This window comes from Dromaius novaehollandiae, chromosome 25 (assembly GCF_036370855.1).
Source record: "Dromaius novaehollandiae isolate bDroNov1 chromosome 25, bDroNov1.hap1, whole genome shotgun sequence".
NCBI classification, from domain to species: Eukaryota; Metazoa; Chordata; class Aves; order Casuariiformes; family Dromaiidae; genus Dromaius; species Dromaius novaehollandiae.
In genome coordinates, this window is record NC_088122.1 from 4676542 (window position 1) to 4694953 (window position 18412).

General features: G+C 70.3%; 1 protein-coding gene across 8 annotated transcripts in view; it reads right to left on the reverse strand.

Moving 5' to 3' along the window:
• Positions 1–18412, reverse strand: part of NFIC (nuclear factor I C) — a 59259-nt gene that overhangs the window by 17292 nt on the left and 23555 nt on the right. For all 8 annotated transcript variants that reach the window (XM_064497633.1, XM_064497635.1, XM_064497638.1 and 5 more), the window contains exons 3-6: positions 3290–3361; positions 1859–1933; positions 1478–1601; positions 358–482 (exon numbers count right to left, since the gene is read on the reverse strand). In XM_064497633.1, coding sequence (XP_064353703.1) covers positions 358–482; positions 1478–1601; positions 1859–1933; positions 3290–3361 — 396 coding nt within the window. The remainder of the gene's footprint in view (positions 1–357; positions 483–1477; positions 1602–1858; positions 1934–3289; positions 3362–18412) is intronic.

Consider the following 18412-nt stretch of genomic DNA (forward strand, 5'->3'; position numbering starts at 1 on the left):
CACCGCAGCACCTATAGAGAGCCTGTGCTTTGGTAGGGTGCCTAATAGCAACACCGCAGCACCTATAGAGAGCCTGTGCTTTGGTACAGTGCCTAATAGCAACACCACAGCACCTATAGAGAGCCTGTGCTTTGACATGGTGGCCTAATAGCAACAGCTCAGCACCTACAGAGCCTGTGCTTTGGCACGGTGGCCTAATAGCAACACCTTGGCACCTATAGAGACCCAGTGCCTTGACAGGGGGCCCTACAACCATGCCAAGGCCCCTGGGGAGAACCGGTGCCCTGCGATGAGGGCTGTACATGGCTGTATAGGCACCTTGGCGCCTATAGGGAGCCAGGGCCCGCCGGTACCTACCCCCTTCCATGTCTTCTGTCCAGTTGCGGCTGCTACTCGTGGGTGAGTTGGACGAGGTGTAGTACTCTCCCCCCGGGCTTGTGTCTATGTCGTCCTCCATGGAGCCAGACTTGTGCCGTTTGCTCCTGGGGGGCCGGAGAGCAGGGAAGGGTCAGGGTCAGGCTGGCGCATGCCCCCACCCGGCCTCCCCGCCGTCGCCCACCCACACAAGGGCACCCCGGGGGCGAGGGACACCGGTGCCACCGTGGACACAGCCCCGGCACGCACACGGTGAGACGGGGCTTGACCCCGGGGTGCCATTGCCCAGCCGGGCTGCATTTGGCAGCAGCCGCGGGGCCGCTCGCAGGGTGCCGGGGCGTCTGCCCTTGCCTCGGCGCTAATCGACTTACAGTGCTGCGGCCTCGGCCCGCAGAGCCTTAAAGATGCTTAATGCAACTATATATAAACGCGGCCCGGCGCACGGCTCACCCGTCCTTGGCCTGGCGGCCGGGGCAGCGCCAGGGTAACGGCTAACGGGGCCTGCCCTGATGGGGAAACGCTCTCCCCGGCTCTGCTCTGCAGCATCACGGGCCCAATCCTGCCCAGGGCGGCACCTCGGCCTCCCCCACGCCGTCCCCACGTGCCCAGGCGCAGTGCGGGCGCCGGCAGAGGCGGCCGGTCCCCGGCACGCCGGAGCAGCCTGGCGCGGCTCCGGGATGGGGAGCCGGGGCACGCGGGCGGGCGGGCGGCCAGGCCGGAGGAATGTGCTCGCGGAGGGAGCCGCGGCAGGCGGGGAGCTGGCAGGCAGCAGAGGCAGGCAGGGCGCCCCTGCCCGCCTGGCACCCACTCTGCCCGCGCCCGGGGGACACGGGGGGCTCTTTGCATCCGACCCCAGCCCGACACGGACATCACGGGTGCTGTGTTTCCATGCCGGGGTACCCCGTGCCGGGGTCCTGGCAGCAGGATGTCCGCCAAGCGGGGCCACGCGCGGCAAGCCCAGCGCCTGCCCGGAGCAGGATCCGACCTGCCTTTCCCTTCCCACCCGGCGAGGCAGCGAGCGGCCCGCCGCCGTGCCCAGGCTGGCCCCAGCCCCGGCATCGCCCTGGCATCGCCCCCGCAGCCCGCCGGCCCTGGCACCTACCCGCTGGAGGAGGTACTCGGTAGCGTCCTTCTCATGCCTGTGCTTGAGGGGTTCAGGTCGTAGGCCAGGTGACCCTGCAGTTCCCCCAAGGAGAAATTTGGCCCTGTGCCCGTCACCACCGGCGCTGCAAGGAGAGAGGGGCGTCAGGAGGGGCGCAGCATCGCCCCGCCGCACCGGACCCCCGTGTGCGGCGGTGCTGGGCCCCCCCCTCTCCACCGCGGGCTGTGCCTGCATGTGTTGTCCCCCAGCCCTGAGCCCAGATCCACGGAGCCGGCTCTGCCTGGGGCCGCGGGGAAGCCGGGGCTGTCGGGGCGCTGCCGTGCCCGGCATGCCGGAGCGGGGTACCGCACAGGACGGGGGGGGCACCACTGCAGCACTCACTTCGGGACACCTGGATGAGCTCGGTGACGCTGAACACCCCCGAGGTCACGAAGCTTTCCTGGAAGTCTGTCGAATCTGCGTGGGAGAGAGAGGAGGAAGCAGTGAGAGGTGGTGGGGCACCCTGTGCTGGCCTGGCACCCGCTTTGGCTCCAGCCCCCGCCCCGGGGTCCCTCCTGCGCCCCAGGTCTCCCCGCCTGCCTCCTGCCCAGCCGTGCTCCCTGGCAGGGCAGCACACACGGCCACAGTCCCGGGCTGTGGGCAAGGTGAGGGGGCCGGCCGGGCTCGTGCGGGGGCCGTGGGAGCCCCCCGGAGCAGCCCGCTGCCTTTGGGAGCAAACGGGGCTGAGGGAGGCACCGAGGCAGCCCGTCGACCCCCTGCAGCGTCTGGACCGTTCCCGCTTCCCACATCCACGTTAAGGCCTGCAGGTCCCCCCTCCTTAACCTGCTTTGCTGTGTCCTCCATGACTATGTTCAACCCCTCTGGATCCACTCGCGACAGGTCCGCTCAGGCGAGAAAGACACCCCAGGGCTGCTCTGTGCCTCAGTTTCCCCACGGCTGAGCGCGCTCCCAGGCAGCATGGGAGTGAGCCGGTAGCGTGGGACCTGCGCGGTGTTGCTGGCCCCGGGAAAAGAGCATCAGCGGGGCTCTGCGGGGGCTCCCCGCGCCCCCCAGGCAGGTCTCTGCACCTCAGATTGGCCAAAAGCCGGCCCAAGCCCAGGGATTTGGTGGCCCGAGGTGCCCGAGGTGGCCAGAGCCGAGTCCCGGCAAAGCTGCGCCCCAGCCGGAGATGAGTCGGCGGGAATCAAACGCGTGACTCAGCAGGGAAGAGTCCGGCCAGCCCCTCCACCTGCCCTGGGCCGTGCCCACTGCCCCGGCTGCCCTGCCTCGCTGAGGCCATGCCAAACTCACTCCACCTGTGCCCGGCTCTCCCGGCATCCCCTCCCCTGGCGGGGACCAGCCGGGAGCCGCAGCCACCCCGGCGAGCCGAGGCGCGAACGCCGCAGCCCTGCCGCGCTGAGTCAGCGCTCCGGCTGCGATGTGCCGGGGCCGCTGCTCGCTTGGGGTCTGCGAGTCGCCCGAGGCTGCGGAGCGGCTGCCGGGCTCTGACGGCGCAGAGAAAGCCCCTCGCTCAGCGCTTTCCTCTCTGCGGCCTTTTCCCACCCACAGGACCCGAGCCTTTCCTCCCCGCGCTCCGCAGCCCCCCGACCTCCCCCCCGGCTTGCCGTGCTTCCCCGCCAGCGCGAGGGCTGGCAGCCGCCCCGGCGAAAGACCTCGAAGCCGAGGGGCTCCCACGGTGTCCTGACCCTGGGAGACGGCGCTTGAGGGTGAAACATCCCACGTGAGCGGGGCGACGTGGAGCATCACCTGCCCCGCGGTACCCGGCCTGCCCGGAGGCGCTTTGACGCCCTCCGTCCCCCTGTCCCCACTTACCCAGCGTGATGGGTTTACTGTCCTCCTGATCCGAGCCGATGCCCGTCCTGGGACTGCTGCTCTGCTCTGAATCTGCAACGGGAGGAAAGGGGGTGAGACGCCGCTCTCGGGTGCAAGCCAGCGATCTGCCAGCCGAATACCGCCCCGGCCTCCCGCGCCAGCCCCGCAAGGGTCACAGCGTGCTCCCGTGGCCACGCCACCGCCACGCGGGCACCGGCGGGCACAGACACAGCACGGGCTGCTGCAGCCGTGGCTCCCGGCCCGGCCTGCTGCAAGCGAGGTAGAGGAAGATGCGGGACTTCATCCCGCTTCAGATGCTTGGTGCCACCCCACTGGGATAACGGGGCTGATGGCACAAGTGGGGAAACTGAGGCACAGGCTGGCAGGCCGGCTCCCACCTCCCGAGAGGTGCCAACCCCAAGGATGCCCCTTCCCTCACATGGTTAAAAAGGCATCGCGCGGCTGCCGGCCCGGGGTTCCCATGGTGACAGACGAACACTAATGGCTGCGTTATGTAATACGGTTTGGTGCCGTAATGGCCCCTCCACGCCCTGCGCTCGCTGCCCTGTGCTCGCTCCCCGGCGCTCGCCATGCCGCCGCGCGGTGATTAACGAGCTGCCGCGGCAGCCTGGGCCTCCCACCCGCTGCTGCCCACCGCCACCGGTAATGGAGGAAGCTCCCGGCCGCCGGCGCCATGGAAGCGCCCCGGTCGCACCACCGCGCCGGGGGGAAAATCACTGCTGCTCTCTGCGGCACGTGGGCGCTGCACTCGCCCCAGGGGCTGCAGCGGTGCAGCCCGGCGGCTTTTGGAAGCACCGTGGCGGACCGGTCCCGACGTGTTTGCACCGGTGACATGCTACGGAGCATCCCACGGGCCGATCTCGCCTGGGGCTTGCCACCTGGCTGGCCCGTGTGCCCGCTGCGGTGCCCGGCCACCTCCGCCGACTGCTCCTGCCACCGGCACGTGCCCCTGCTCCCGCGCACCGCCGGGCATTTGCATGCACCGGGCCCCGTCCTGGGCTGCAGAAACCATTTCTCTGAGGCTCTGAGCCCCTCCAGATTTGCACAGTGCCTTGGGAAGCCTCTCCCTGCTTCGCCTTTGCTCGTGCCCATCACACGCGGCCCGTGTGGAGCCCGGTGCCAGCCCCTGGCTCCTTGCAAGAGCAGCGCTGCAAAGAGCCGGGGCGCATCCAAGGGGAACAGGGAGATCACTTCCCCCCACTTTCCCCTCGCACGGCTCATTCGGGCGCGCTCAGGCGGAGGGCAGCTCGTGGCGGCACCCACGTGTTGGTATGGGCGGGAGCGCAGGCACGCGGGTGCAGAAAGGCGACCCGGCCCGGCTGGGTCCCGCAGGATATGTGGCAATGCTCCGCTTCCTGCAGAAACGTAACCCTTGGTGCTCCAGCCCGCGGCCGGGTGGGCCCCGAACCGCCGCTCGGGCGGTTGTCCCAGCATCCTGGAGCGATTCCTGCCTCGCCGCTTCCTCCAGATCCTCCAGCTGCTGAGCATCGCTTCCGCTCCCACCGGGCAGTCGCACTGGGAGCTGCCCTCGCTGGACGCCCCGCACACCACCATGCCCGGCTCGCTCCGCCTCGTCCTCCCACCTCCCCAGCGGCTCGACTGAGCCGGCACTGCAGGCCCCGGCCCTGCACGTTGCAAACCCCCTCACGCCCCCCAAAACGGGGCCTCGGTGGCGGACGCGCCAAGCGGAGCGGGTTGATGGAGCCGCACCGTGCGCCCCGGCTGACCCCTCCTCGGGGAAGGGAGCAGCTGAAGCAGCCTGGAAGGGGAAGAACCCCCCCGCCACAGTGCCCGGGGAAGCCTCGGCCACAACCCCCCGCCGCCCTTCCCCTTCCCGCAGCAGAAACACCCTCGCGCTGGGCGGGCTGCAGCCCGGCACGGCCTGTCCCTGCTCCATCTTATCTAAAAATAATCCGCCTCCTCGGGCAGCCGTGCAGACGCTGAGCTCAGCGTTATTGGTTTCTCCAGCATCCTGCACGGCATCTGCCAGCGCTCGCCCTCCCTCTGCCCCCAGCCCCGCGCTGGCTGTGGGGCCGGGTGCCGCGGCGAGGGGCAGCCGACGCGCTGGACCCGCGGTGGCGGCAGGAGGGAGAAGCTGGGCAGAGCCGCGCCGGAGCAGCAGCCTGGTGCTGAGCAGTGCTCAGCGTCGTTCCCAGGGAGCTGCCCGGCCCGGCCCCGGCGATAGCGCGTCCCCGTGCCCGCCGGCAGCCCCGCACCGAAGGACGCCCGGCGGCGCTGTGCGAAAACGGGATGGACGCTGCTCTGCAGCGGCACGTCCTTCTCGCCCTCACCCGCCGCCGCCGCCTCCCGGCTTTGCAGCGGGCCTCCCGCTCGCCCCGGGAGCTGGTGCGGGGCCAGGCTGGTTTCAAAGCCCTTCCAAAACTTTTGTGATTTTTTTTTTGTTTGTCGTCCCCCCCCTCCTTCTCCCCTCTTTTCTCTCGCTCCCTCCATCCTCCTCCTCCTCCCACCCGTTTGGCCTTCGGCATTTTTCTTTCGCAGCTTTGGCTGATGCCGGGAAAAGGCTGAGACAATCCAAACAACACAGTCAAAACACAGCGGCCCGGCGTTGCCAACCAGCCTGGCGGGGGAAGCTTTTTTTTCCTTCCCCCCCCCTTTTTTTTCTTTTTTCTTTCCCCTTTCACGCACTTTTCTCCGACCCCTTTCTGCCCGCGCGGCCCCCCCGGCGCGGTTGCTTTTGCCTGGCATGGCGAAGCCAAGGGGGGTGCCAGGACCGTGCGGCCCCCCCGGCCCGGCACCCGGTGCCCGCGGCAGCCCCCCGGGCCCGTCGGCGCGCGGCCATTTTGTCCGCCTCCCCTCGCCGCGGCCCATCTCCCCCGTGCCGGCCCGACAGCCATTTTGTGCCGGCGCGCCTTGGCGCGGGCACCGGGCCAAGCCGGAGGGGGGTCCCCCCCGCTGCCCCATGTCCCCCCGCCGTGGCCGGCCCCGTGTCCCAGCACGCAGGGGAAGGCGGTGGGCGAAGGCCCGCGCGGGGGCGAAGGGAAGCGCGGGGGAAAGTTTTGGCCCGCTGCCCCCCTCGTCCCTCTGCCTCACGTGCCGCCCCCCCCCCCCCCCCACTGGGCCGGCAGCCATTTCAGGCGCGTGAGGGGAGAGCGGCCGAGGCGCGCCCCGCGCCCGCGCGCCGCCTCGCGCCCGGCCCCCCGCGCGCGCCCCCGCTCGCCCGCCAAGTTTCCTCCAGGCAGCCATTTTAGGGAGCGCAAATTCCTCCGGCAGCCGGGGAGGGATGCAGGGAGCCGGGCGGCGGAGGGGGGCCGCCGGCCCGGTGCCAGGCGAGGCCTGCAGGGACGGCGGGGGGGGGGTGGTGGTGGTGGTGGTGTTTTTTTTCTTTCCCCTCCTTCTCTCCGTCTCTCTGTTTTCCCTTTTCTTTCGAAACGCGTCACTCTCCCAGGCGGGGAGGGAGGCGGCGGCCACGGGACAGACGGGGCCGGGTGCCAGGAAAGCGGGAGGCGAGGCGGAGGAGAGCGGCCCCGGTGGCGTTCGCCGGGGAAGGGGCGCGAAGGGGGCGAGCCGGCGGCAAGCCCCGGGGCGCCCGCGGGCGCGCGCGCAGGCGCTGCCGGACGCGGCGCGCCCTCCCCTCCTCGCCTCTTAAAAAAACAAATCTCGCAGCGGCTCTGGAAGTGGTTAGCGATGGAGGCCTGCCAAGGCAACGGGGCGGCGTCTCGTGGTTAGAGCCGAGAGACCCGCGGAGCGGGCTGCCCCGCGCCTCCGCGCCCGCTGCGCCTCCTCGGCCCCCGCGGCCGGCGGGCAGGGCTCCGGGCGAGGCGCCGACGCCGAGGTGGCACCCAGCCACCCCGGCCCAGCGACGCTCGGCCGCTGGGAAATCCTTTGCCGGGGCAGGCGGGTGCCTGGGGCCTCAGAGCGGCCCTTTGCTCACCCCGAGATATGCCACGTGGCCCTTTGCTCACCTCGCGGTGCCCCACGCGGCCATTCGCTCACCCTGAGATGCCCCAAATGGTCCTTTTCTCACCCCAAGATACCCCAAAGAGCCCTTCACTCACCTCAAGACACACTACATGGCCCTTTGCTCACCCCGAGTACCCCACATGGTCCTTTGCCCGCCCTGAGATACTCCACACAGAAGCCCCACATAGTCCTTCATTCACCCCAAGATACCCAACATGGTCCTTCGCTCACCTCAAGATACCCTACATGGTCCTTTGCTCACCCCAAAGGATCCTTCACCCACCCCAAGATGCCCCACAAGGTCCTTCATCCACCCCGAGATAACCCACATGGCCCTTTGCTCACTCCAAAATGACCCACATGGTCCTTCAACTCCCCCCCAAGATGCCCCCGCACGTCCTCACTGGCCTCGAGGGTGCCCGCAGAGCCTGGCCATGGAGCGGTACCTCGAGGCCAGCCCTGGGCTAGCGGCCGGTCACCAGGGCTGGTCCAGTGGCATTTGGGGCCGCATCACTCGAAAGCGGGAACGTCCCCTCCTGGGCGACGCTTTTCGCTCTCCCCGCGGCCCGGCCAAGCTGGCGACGGAGAAATAAAAGCACAGGTGCGAGGAAACGGGGCGGCCGTGCGAGTGCCCGGGGGGCTGGCGGAGGCACCCAGCACGCCCTGAGCCACGCCAGGCTGGGACGCGCCCCAGGGAGCCAGCGCTTGGGCCTGGTGCTGAGCCGGGATTTTCGGCGCAGGTACCCAACGGGCTCCCCGGCTGCTGGGGAGCGTCATGGCTGCGCCGCGCGAGCTGCCAGCACATTTCTGGCTGCCTCCTCCGGAGCGGAGCGGCCGGGCCAAGCGCTGCGCTCACCGCCATGTGACTGCTGCCTGCGGACGGCCGGCGCCCGCTAAAATGGCGAAGGCGTTGCCGAGCTGCCGGTGCGGTGGCCATGGGCCGGGCCTCGGGGGGCCGAAGGCCCTGCCGGCGTGGCGCTTTCCTCCGGCGCCGAACGAGGCCTCGCTTCCCTGCGCGCGTCCTTGGTGCTGCCAGGTGCCGGGGCTGTGTCATTAGCGGGGGACGGAGGTGAGGGGGGACACAGAGGGACACAGGGGGCCGGATTCCTGCTGCCGCGCTGCGGGCGATGCTGCGCCCTGGGGTGCTGGGACGAGGAGGGAAGGGCTTGGGGCATCTCTCCTGCCCCTCACCCTGGCGCCTGGCCTCCCTGCTAGGAGGTGCTCCCGGCGGCAAGAGCAGCACCGCTCCGGATAGAGGGATCTGTAAATGCACATTAGTCCCTGGGGATTTAGGGAGCAGTAACCCCACCCCCCGGGGTGGCCCGTGCTTTACCCACAGTGCTGGGGCTGGAGCAACACAGCCGTCACCACCAAAATCTGCAGAGGGGACAAAACGGAGCTGGAGCTGCCAGCAGAGCAGGAGCCCCGGGGGCACGGTGTCCTCGGCAGCTCTGCCCGAGCCCGGGCGTGGAGGAGCCCCGCGGGGAAGGGGTTAAGCACCGGTCACCCCGCTGCGCCCGGCGGGGGGAGATCGCAGCGCCCAAACAGGTCGATAGCTGGTTCTCTTAAAAATAGAAGACCGTGTGTGTTGGGACGGAGGGGGTGGCGAGGGCTGCCCGGGCGCGCTGGCAGCCTGGATCGATGCCACCCATTGAATTATGGATCCCCCGGCACACGGGGCCGTTCCCAAGAGGGCTGGGCTGGCACCGTGCCGCCCGCCCCCACGGTGACTTCATGTCCCTGGGCGCGTGGGAACGGCCCCCCAGCCGTCCCCTCCGCCGGGAACCCCCCGGGCAGCGCTGTGTCCCCGCCACGGCTGGGCGACGGCAGGGCCAGGAGACACGGCGGCAAGAGCCAGGGCTCCCCCCGGCAAGAAGGGCTGTCGTGTCCCCCCCACCCCCGCCACGGCTCACGGGGCTGCCAGGGGCTCCTTGCAGGCTGGGCCGAGCCCCGCTGCCCACCAGGACCGGGGGGCTGGTGCCCTGGCCCCCAGCAGCCGCCGGGCCCTGGCAGGAGCTGCGTGAGAGCCCTGGCTCCGTGCCCGAGAGCTTACGGTAACAGGGCACGGATGTTACCGGCAGCGGAGCGCGGCGAGGGGCGCAGGCGCAGAGCCGCCGGGGGATGCTCGGGGCCGCAGAGCTGCCGGGCGCCGGCGAGGGCAGTCCCGGTCCCTCGGCGAGGGGAGCCCCGGGGACGGCAGGTTTCCACCTTCCCCCATCTTCTCTGCCTGGCTCTGCTCAGCTGGGAGAGGCTCAGTGCCGGCAGGTGCAGCCACAAGCACCCATGCTTGCAGGCTCCCCCCCGTGCCTCAGTTTCCCTTGGCACCGATTCAGGTCTAATTCCCCCGGGGGAGGGCCTGTCTCTCCCTCTGTGTCTGTGCAGCCCCAACACCCTCAGTCTAAAATGGAAATGATGCGCAGCCCCTGATGGGTCTGTGTGTCTGTCTCTCAGCCACGGCATGCATCACTAGGGCCCAGAGTGAACAGCCTAGTTGGGATGAAGGATGCATGGAGACCTAGGGGAGCCTGGTCCGTATGGGGCACCCAGATCCAGAGCGAGGGCTGAGAGGAGGCTGGAGGGGGTGATCAGCACTTGGGGTCCCTCTCTCCACCCTCCTCTCTGACAGCTCCCCTGAGGCCCCCCTTCCCCGCCGGGACTCGGCAGCCTCATTAGTGCTCGTCTAAGCGGCTCTGCCCGTCTCACTCTCACGCAGGCTAAAGTAGCCCTTACATAAAACCCGGAACAGACCCGCTTGTGTAACCTCCTCTTATATAATACCCCGAGAAACCCTGTGTGCTCCGGGTAAATCCCAGCTGAACCCGGCGCCGGCGGCCACGCTGGCTGAGCCGATGTGGCAGGATCCCTCTGGGATCCCCCGTAACGCGCGGCTCTGCGGCCCGGCCTGGGGGCTCGCCGCCGCCTGCGCCTGGAGGGATGGGGCATTGCCGGGGTGAGACGAGCTCGCTGGGTCTCTGCCTGGCCGCTTCAAGGCCCGCGAGCGCAGGAAGGGCGCCGGGCGGCAGCTTCTCCGCCGCGCAGCCCGGGGATGTGGCTGGGGATGTGGTTGGGGCCCGTCTGCCCGCACCCTTCGCCTCCGAAACCAGCCCTCCCAGCGCCGAGCGCGCCGTCCCTCCAGGCCCCCCCCGGGGGGGTGCGAGGCGTTTCCCAGCCCCGGGCCCTGCTTCGGCACCCCCCTGCGCATCCCACCCCCAAACTGTTGCTGGGGGGGGCAGGGCCAGGGCACTGCTCCGGGGAAGCACGCAACACCCGACCCTACTCGCGTGCACGGCGGCTGCGGCGCGGACGGGGCTGCCGGGGGCCACCACGGTGCAGGGCAGGGCTGGCACCGCCGGTACCGGTACCCCGCTCCGCACCGCCGCGGCACCGCCCCGGGGAAGCTCGCAGCCCCCCCGGCTCCGCCAGCGGCGGCGTGCGGAGACGCTCCCCCACTGCCACGTTAGCCGGCCGCGGCCAGCTGGCGGGGCGGGAGGCCGGGGAGGCGCGAGCGGCGGCTGGAGCCTTGAAGCGCCTCCGTGCTGGGAGCGGAGCGGGCTTGTCCTCGCCTGACCCCCGGGCGCCGTCGGGAGATGGCAGCGGCCGCGCCGTGCGGGAACCCTCCGCGGCGGGCTGCCGGGCCGGCCCCTCGCGCGGCCCACGTCTCCGCCGGGCCTGGGCCTCGTCCAGGCGCTGGAGGCGGGGCGGGCCCAGGCGCCCGGGGACAGATGGCAGCGCGCAAAGAGCGGGGCCGGGGGGAGCCGAACCCCGAGCCCCCGCGGCCCCCGCGGCCCCCGCGGCCCCGAGCCCCTGGGTGCCCTCGGCAGGGTCAGGGCCAGAGCTGGGTGCACGTAGAGTGGATGAGAGGGGAAAGGGGGAAAGGAGAAAGAAGAGAGAAAGAGAGGAGGAAAAGAGAGAGAAAGAGAACGAGGGAAAGGAAGAGAAAGAATGGAAGAATGGAAGAAAGGTAGAAAGGAAAAAGGAAGGAGGAAGGAAAGGGAAAGGAATAATGAAGGAAAGAAAGAAGAAAGAAACAAGGAAAATGAAAGGAAAAGGAAGGAAGGAAGAGAGAAAGAAAGAGGAAGAAAGGGAAAGAAAGGAACAAAGTGAAAGAAAAAGAGAAAGAAAAAAGGAAAAGGGAAAAGGAAAGAGAAAGGGAAAAGGAAAGAGAAAGAGAAAGGGAAAAGGGAAAGGGAAAGGGAAGGAAGGAGGGAAAAGAAATCAAGAAAGAAGGAAGGAAAGAAAAATGTAAAGAAAGAAAAAGAGGAAGGAAGAAAAGGTGGGAGGAGGAAAGAAAAGGAACAAAAGAGAAGGAAGGAAAAGCGAAGGGAAAGAAAGAAAGAAAATTGGAAAGAAAGGGAAGGAGAGTGGGAGGGTGGGAGGACGGAAGAAAAGGCGAGATGAAGAGGAGGAGGAGGGATGGGATGGCAGAGGGAGAGGACCCAGCGAGGCGGGAGGAGGCAGGGAGATGGCGCGGGGCCGCGGCAGTGTGCGCAGTGCCGGGAGGATCCGGCCAGGCCAGGCCACGCCACGGGCCCCGGCCGCCCCCCGGCGCTGCCCACCCCGGCCCCCGCCACCTGCCGCCATCTGCCCCGGCCGGGCCGTGCCAGCTGCCGCGGCCTGGCACCGCGCCGCCTGCCCGCGGCCTGGCAGCTGCTGGCCGGCCTGGGCGCCCGCCGGTGCCAAGGCTGAGCCCCCGCGGCAGCTGCCACGGGGAGGGGGCCGCGGGCGCCAGGCCGCCGCCGGCTCCGGGCCCCTCCCTGCTACGCTGGGGGCACAGCATGGCCCTGCGGCACAGCACGCTCCCCCGCGCGGCAGGCTCTACGGCACGGCACGGCTCTACAGCACGGCCGGTCCCGTGGCACGGTCCCCGGCGTGGCCGTGCCGCACAGGGCCTCCCCGTGGTCCCCCTGCCACACACGCGTGTTTGCACCATGCACCCTGCACCGCAATGCTGGCATCCCTCCCGCGGCATTCTGGGAATATCCCAGAACGCATTGCACATGGGTACCGCAAACCGGCTGGCACCCCGGGCGGGCTCACGCTAGCCCTGGGCCACGCCAGCCCGCGGGCACCTCCTCACCCTCCCCGGGCGATGCCACGCAGGGCCGGCACGGAGCAAGCGGGCTCCGGCGGCGCGGCACACAGCGGCACAGCACGCAGCGGCCTCGCTGCGCTCCCCGGGCTGGCCGAGCCCCCGCGGCGCGGGCGAACCCCCCGCGTGGGCAGCTGGGGGCCGGCCTGGCAGGGGATGCCGGCAGGGCCCGGGCTCCAGCTGTCGGTGCCAGCCCCGCCACCGGGAAGCGTCGCGGCGGGAGCATTAACGCGCCGGGGGCTCGGCGGCGTCTGTTCGCTCCGTGCCCACTGCCGCCGGCGGGCCCCGAGCCGGGAGGCAGCGAGCCGCTGGCATCTGCTGCCCCAGCTGTCCCCTCGCTCGCGCGGCACGGAGCCGGGCGCCCGGCCAGGATGGCAACTGCAGGCCCCGGGGAGGGCACGGCGCTTGCCAGCGCGCGCGGGGCGGGTTGGGGGGGCCGGGCGGGTGGCGAAGGCGGGGGACGGCAGGTGCTAGCGAGACAAACTCCCGCTCATCTTTTATTCATGGGGCGCTGAATGGCGCTGGGAGCGGCTCCGGCCCCCTCCCCATGCCGGGCGTCTGCGCGTGCCCCCGGCCGGCGCGGAAACACGCTGCCCCCCCTCCCCAGGCCGGGCGGCGCGGGGGCACCGGGCATCGCCTCTGCTCCGCTCCCCGCAGCACGAGCACCGGCCTCTCCGGCGAGTCCCTGCGGGCAGCGAAGCCTCGGGGCTGAGCACGGAGCAGCTCGTGTCGCTTGTGACGCCACGGTCAGCGCCTCGGCCTGCGCCCGCGGCCGCCCCGAGAGCCCAGGCAGGCCGGGGCCGGGGCGAGCAGGCGGCCGCCGAGCCGGGGAAGCCCCGACCTCGCCAAGATCGCCGGCAAATCGATGCGGAGCGCGCGGCCGCTCGCCGCAGCTGCCGGCGCTGAGAGGGGCAGCGCTGCGGGACCGAGCTGCCTGTGGACTCTCTGATGGCTAATACGGTTGTGCTTTTTTGGGGGGGCTCTTCCCCACCGGCCTCCTGTTCTCACGGACCCGGTAGCCTCCGCCTATCTCAGAGACCTCAGCGCCGGCTCTCCGGTGCGGCGCAGCCGTTTAGCTGGGAATAGAGATACCTGAAAGGGGGGGGGTTGCATGTGTGTTTATCTGCCTGTCGGGGTGTGGGGGGGAGTTATCAGGGCCTGGCTGTCTGCGAGTGCCCGGCGCACGTCTGCGAAAGGCAGAGCCCAAATATTGTGCACCCTGTCAATCTCCTTGCAAGCGTGCTGATAAATATTTGCGTGCGGGCTGCCGGAGCAGGGCTGCCCGGGGAAACGCCTGGGCCTCCATCTGGAGGCAGCGCGCAGCCGTTTGGCACGGCCGCCCTGGCACGGCCCGCCGGCGTGCTCGGGACGAGCGCCCTGGCACGGGCGCCGCGGCAGATTGGTGCCATCTGCCTCGGCTCCCTGCAGCCAGCGGCGAGGCTGGTGAGGGGAGATAACGGGCTGCCAGGCTCGGCGAGGCCGCAGACGCGCTGGCACGCGGCGCGGCTCCCTGCCTCCCCGCGGCAGTGCCCGCCGCGGGGGGAGAGAGGCTGCTCCGGGCCAGGGCCGCCGTGAGCGAGGTGCTGCTCTGGCACCCACTGCCTTCCCTTTCCGTGCCGGCACCCATCGGCCGCGCCGGGCCACCCGAGGACGCGCAATGGGGTGCCCCGCTGCCAGCCATGCCCAGGGACCCCGGGGTGTGACGACAGGCGGGGAGGCACCGGTCGGGCTCGCCCGCCGGACACCGTGGGGGGAAGCTCGCAACGGGCGCAGACCCCCAGGGCATGCTGAGCACCTCCGCTGCCGGGTGCCCAGCACCCCACGGGCAGCTCGGGGGACAGGGAGCACCCCCAAAGGGCAGAGGGGCTGGGACTGCCCCCCCCCCCGACCCGGTTCCCCCCAGCTCCCAGATCCCATCTGCTGCCCTGGCCCCGACCCAGCTCTGGGCTGGGCTGGGGGGGGGTGCAGGGATGGGGGGGTGCATAGAGATGGGGGTGCAGGGATGGGGGTGCAGGGATGGGGGCGCAGGGATGGGGGGGTACAGGGGTGGGGGGTGCAGAGATGGGTGCATAGGGATGGGGATGCAGGGATGGGGGTGCAGGGATTGGGGTGCAGGGATGGGGGGGTGCATGGATGGGGGGGCAGGGGTGGGGGCGCAGGGATTAGAGGTGCAGGGGGGCTGCCTGCTATCGCAGGGAGCAGGTGGGGAGGAATCTCTCCGTAATGCTTCGAAGGTCCTGGCACAATCGACTGGGGAGATTGATTACCATTTTACTGCAATGCTTTTGACTTTCACCAGCGACCTCCGAGCTTCCCCCCCTGCCCCCCCCGCACGCCCAGCTCTGGGCTGCAGCGCCAACCCCTCCCCCACTGCAGTGCGCAGAGCCCAGCCCTGCACCCAGCCCTGCACCCAGTCCTGCAAAGAGAACTGCACCCAGCCCTGCACACACCCCTGCACCCAGTCCTGCACTGAAAACTACACCCAGCCCTGCAACGAGAACGGGACCCAGCCCTGCACCCAGTCTTGCACCAGAAACTGAATGCAGTCTTGCACCCACCCAGTCCTGCAATGAGAACTGAACCCAGTCCTGCACCCAGCCCTGCACCCGGTCTTGCGCTGAGAACTCAACCCAATCCTGCCCCCACCTCTGCACCCAGTTCTGCATCCAGCCCTGCAAAGAGAACCAAACCCAGTCCTGCACCCAGTCCTGTCACCAGAACTGAATCCAGCTCTGCACCCAGTCCTGCACCCAGCCCTGCACCAATCCTGCACCTAGTCCTGCACTGAGAGCTGCACCCAGCCCTGCACCAGCCCTGCAACAAGAGCTGCACCCAGCCCTGCACCTGGTCCTGCAACAAGAACTGCACCCAGCCCCGCACCAGCCCTGCACCCAGCCCTGCGACAAGAGCTGCACCCAGCCCTGCACCAATCCTGCACCCAGTCCTGCACCCAGCTCTGCACCAATCCTGCACCTAGTCCTGCACTGAGAGCTGCACCCAGCCCTGCACCAATCCTGCACCCAGCCCTGCACCAGTCTTGCACCAGCCCTGCAACGAGAGCTGCAACGCAAATTGCACCCAGCCCTGCACCCAAGACCAGCGGGGAACCCAGCAGCCTGCCGGGCTCAGCAGGGTGCCAGGGGATGCCCCTGCTCTGGGGCAGTGTGTGGGGGGGGGATTCAGGCTGGGGGGAGGCGTTCCACACTGGGGAGCGGACCCAGGTGTCCGGCTCCCCCCTGCACCCGCACCCAAGGGGCAGCAGAGACCCGGGCGCCCGGGCACGGCGGCTCCAGCGGGCGCAGCGGGCACCCCATGGGCCTGGGGGCACCCAGCCCTGCACGCTGTGGGTCCGGAGAGGAGCTGGGGGCCCTGCAGGGAGGGTGCTGGGGGGGCTGAAGGGATGTGGGCGGGCAGGGGGCACCCAGGCCTCCGGGCGAGCCGGGGCAATGCAGCTCCGGCCGGCTGCGCCATGCCCCCTCTCCGGACCCCCGTGCCCTCGCTGGGGCTGGACGTGGGGGTCCGGCGGCACCGTTGCTCCCCCCCAGCATCGCTTGTGCCTCAGTTTCCCCATGCGCAGCAGCACAGGGGGGGACACGGGAGGCCCTGGGGTCTCCAGGCATCACGATGGGGGGCAACAAGGAGCGTCATGGGGCAGAGCATCAGTCCGGGGTGGGGGGGGACGGGGAGCTGAGCTCCCCCCAAAGCCGCCCCGGCCCTCCGCGGGGAGGGCAGCGCTGCGGGGGGCTGGAGCCCCCCCCTCGCTCGCGTTGCCAGAGCAGCGGCTGGGAAATTGTGCTGACACAGCGAAAGGGGGCCGCGGGGCGGGCTGGGCGCGGGGGGGCGAGCCGCGCTGCCGCGCTCGGGCCCGTAACAGGGGCCGTGGTGGCTGCCGCAGAGCCAGGGCGGGGGGCAGCTGGCGAGGCCGGGGGGGTTCCCCCCTCCTGCTTATCCCCCCCCCCCCCAATTTCGGGGCTGCCAGGGGGCTGCCCGGCAGTGCGGGCTGGGTGCACGGGGGAAAGCGCATGGGAAGGCGCATGCAAGCAGGGTGGCACGATGGTGGCACTGTGCCCGGGCGCGGAGGAGGTGGGCGAGGGCCACGGTGACACCCGGCAGCCCCCGCGCAGGGCCAGGGCCGAGGCGGGCGCCCCGCGCCGGGGATGCCACCGGGGAGGGCGATGCCGGTGCCCCGCTGCCTCCTGCCTCAGTTTCCCCGCCGAGGCAGCGGGTGGGTGGCTGGGGCCGTTCCCCCTTAACCGGGGCGCGGAGCGACCTTAACAGGGAAAGTGAGAGGCTGCCAGGCCTTATCGGAGAGTATTTACAGCCGCCGTGTTCCCAATTAGGCGGTCAGGTGACTCCCGGCTGCTGGGGACCCAGACGCTGGGGTCAAGGTCGGAGGCGGCGGCAGCGAGAGGGGGTGTTCGCCGGCCGGGGACACCCACCGGCGTGGTCGGGGGCACCTGCCAGGACCTAGCATGGGGTCCCTTGTCCCGGCCATCGCGGGCATCCCCAACACAGCATCCCCGTCCCAGCCATCACAGCATCCCCATCCCGGCTCCCCCTCCAAGGATGCGGGTGCCCCCAGGCCAGGGCACCCCATCCCCGCCAGCACAGCACATCCCCAGCGTGGCACCCAGTGCCCCAGTTAAGCCCAGCACTGGGCACCCCACTACCACCCCCGCATGCCGTACCCCATGCTGCCCGGGGTGCCCATGCCCCCACCCCGAGCCAGCCCGGCGCGGGGCACCCGCCATCCCCATCGCTCCCGCGGGCACACGTCACTCAGGTGCCTGCGTGGCTCAGCCCCAGCCCGGCCCGTGGAGGCCGCGGGGACACGCATGCGCGTGATGGGACGTGCAGGCAAGGGCCGCGTTGGCACGTCGCGGCTCGCCAAGGCGATGCCCGAGTTACGCTAGGGTCAGGCATGGAGCCCGCGTGCCCGCCTGCGCCCGGGCATCCCTCCTCGGCTCCTCCCGGGCCCTTCCCCGTCTCCCTCCCCGCTTTCTCTCCCTCTCTCGCTATGTTACACGTTCCCGGCGGCCTCCCCCCGCACGCCGCAGCCCCGGCGCCGCGTGCCACCGCCGGCGTCCCCAGCCCGGCCCGCGCGGCCCCGCGGCGGGAGCCGGCACAGCGGCGGGCACGGCGCCAAGGGCTGTTCCCAGGCCGGAGGCTGCCAAGGAGAGGCCGCTGAGGCGTGGGCAGAGCCCGGCCGCGCGTTTTGGGGAGCAATTCTATACGTTTTGGGGAGCAATTCCCCGAACGGCGGCAGCAAGCCCTGCCGTGTGCACAGCGCCGGGCAGAATGGGGGGCTGAGCTGCCCCCCTGGATGGGCATCACCAGGGGGGGTGATGCCCTCCGAGCTGGTACCCGCTACCTAATAACCAGGCAACCGCGGAGGTTGTGACCTGCCCTTCCCAGAGCTCGCGAGGGGCCGGGACAGTCCCGGGGGGGGGGTGGCCAGTGACAGGGCCGCGGGGAGCCCCCGGGGCCACAGCAGCTCCCTGGGGCGACGCGCGGTGCATCCGCTCCCCCAGCGGCAGGGGCAGAGCCGTGGCCGGCCGCCTGCCCGCCGTGATTTACGGCTCCGTCCATCCCCTTTGCTGGGATGACGGCCACCGGAGTGCCCCCCTCGGTGTCATTATCTGTCCTTGGGCTGCGGCCAGCGCCGGGAGCGCCGGGCAGAGGAGGCGGCCGGGCTCCCCCGCTCCCTCCCCGCTCCGGGGAGGTGGATCCAGGCAGGGCATCGCTGCTGCAGCCCCAGGGCCGGGGGCAGTTGCCACCGTGGGAAACCCCCGAGGAGACCCCAAGCTGCAAACTGCCCCCTGCAAACTGCCCCATGGGCAAAAGCAATCCCCGCCGGCCGGCGGCCACGCACCGCCTCCCTCCTGCCCCGGGCATCCCTGCTCCAGGCATCCCCGCTCCTCGGCTCGGACCCCGGCGAGCAGCTCACGCCCAGGTCGGCGCAGCGGGAGCCAGCGGGCAAGATAACGCGAGACCTTTTATTGGCCCGACAAATCCCTCGCGACACTCGGGCGCTCCAGCCAGAAAACGTCCTTTCCCTGGCGCGCTGCACATGCGCGGCCCCGTGGAGCGGC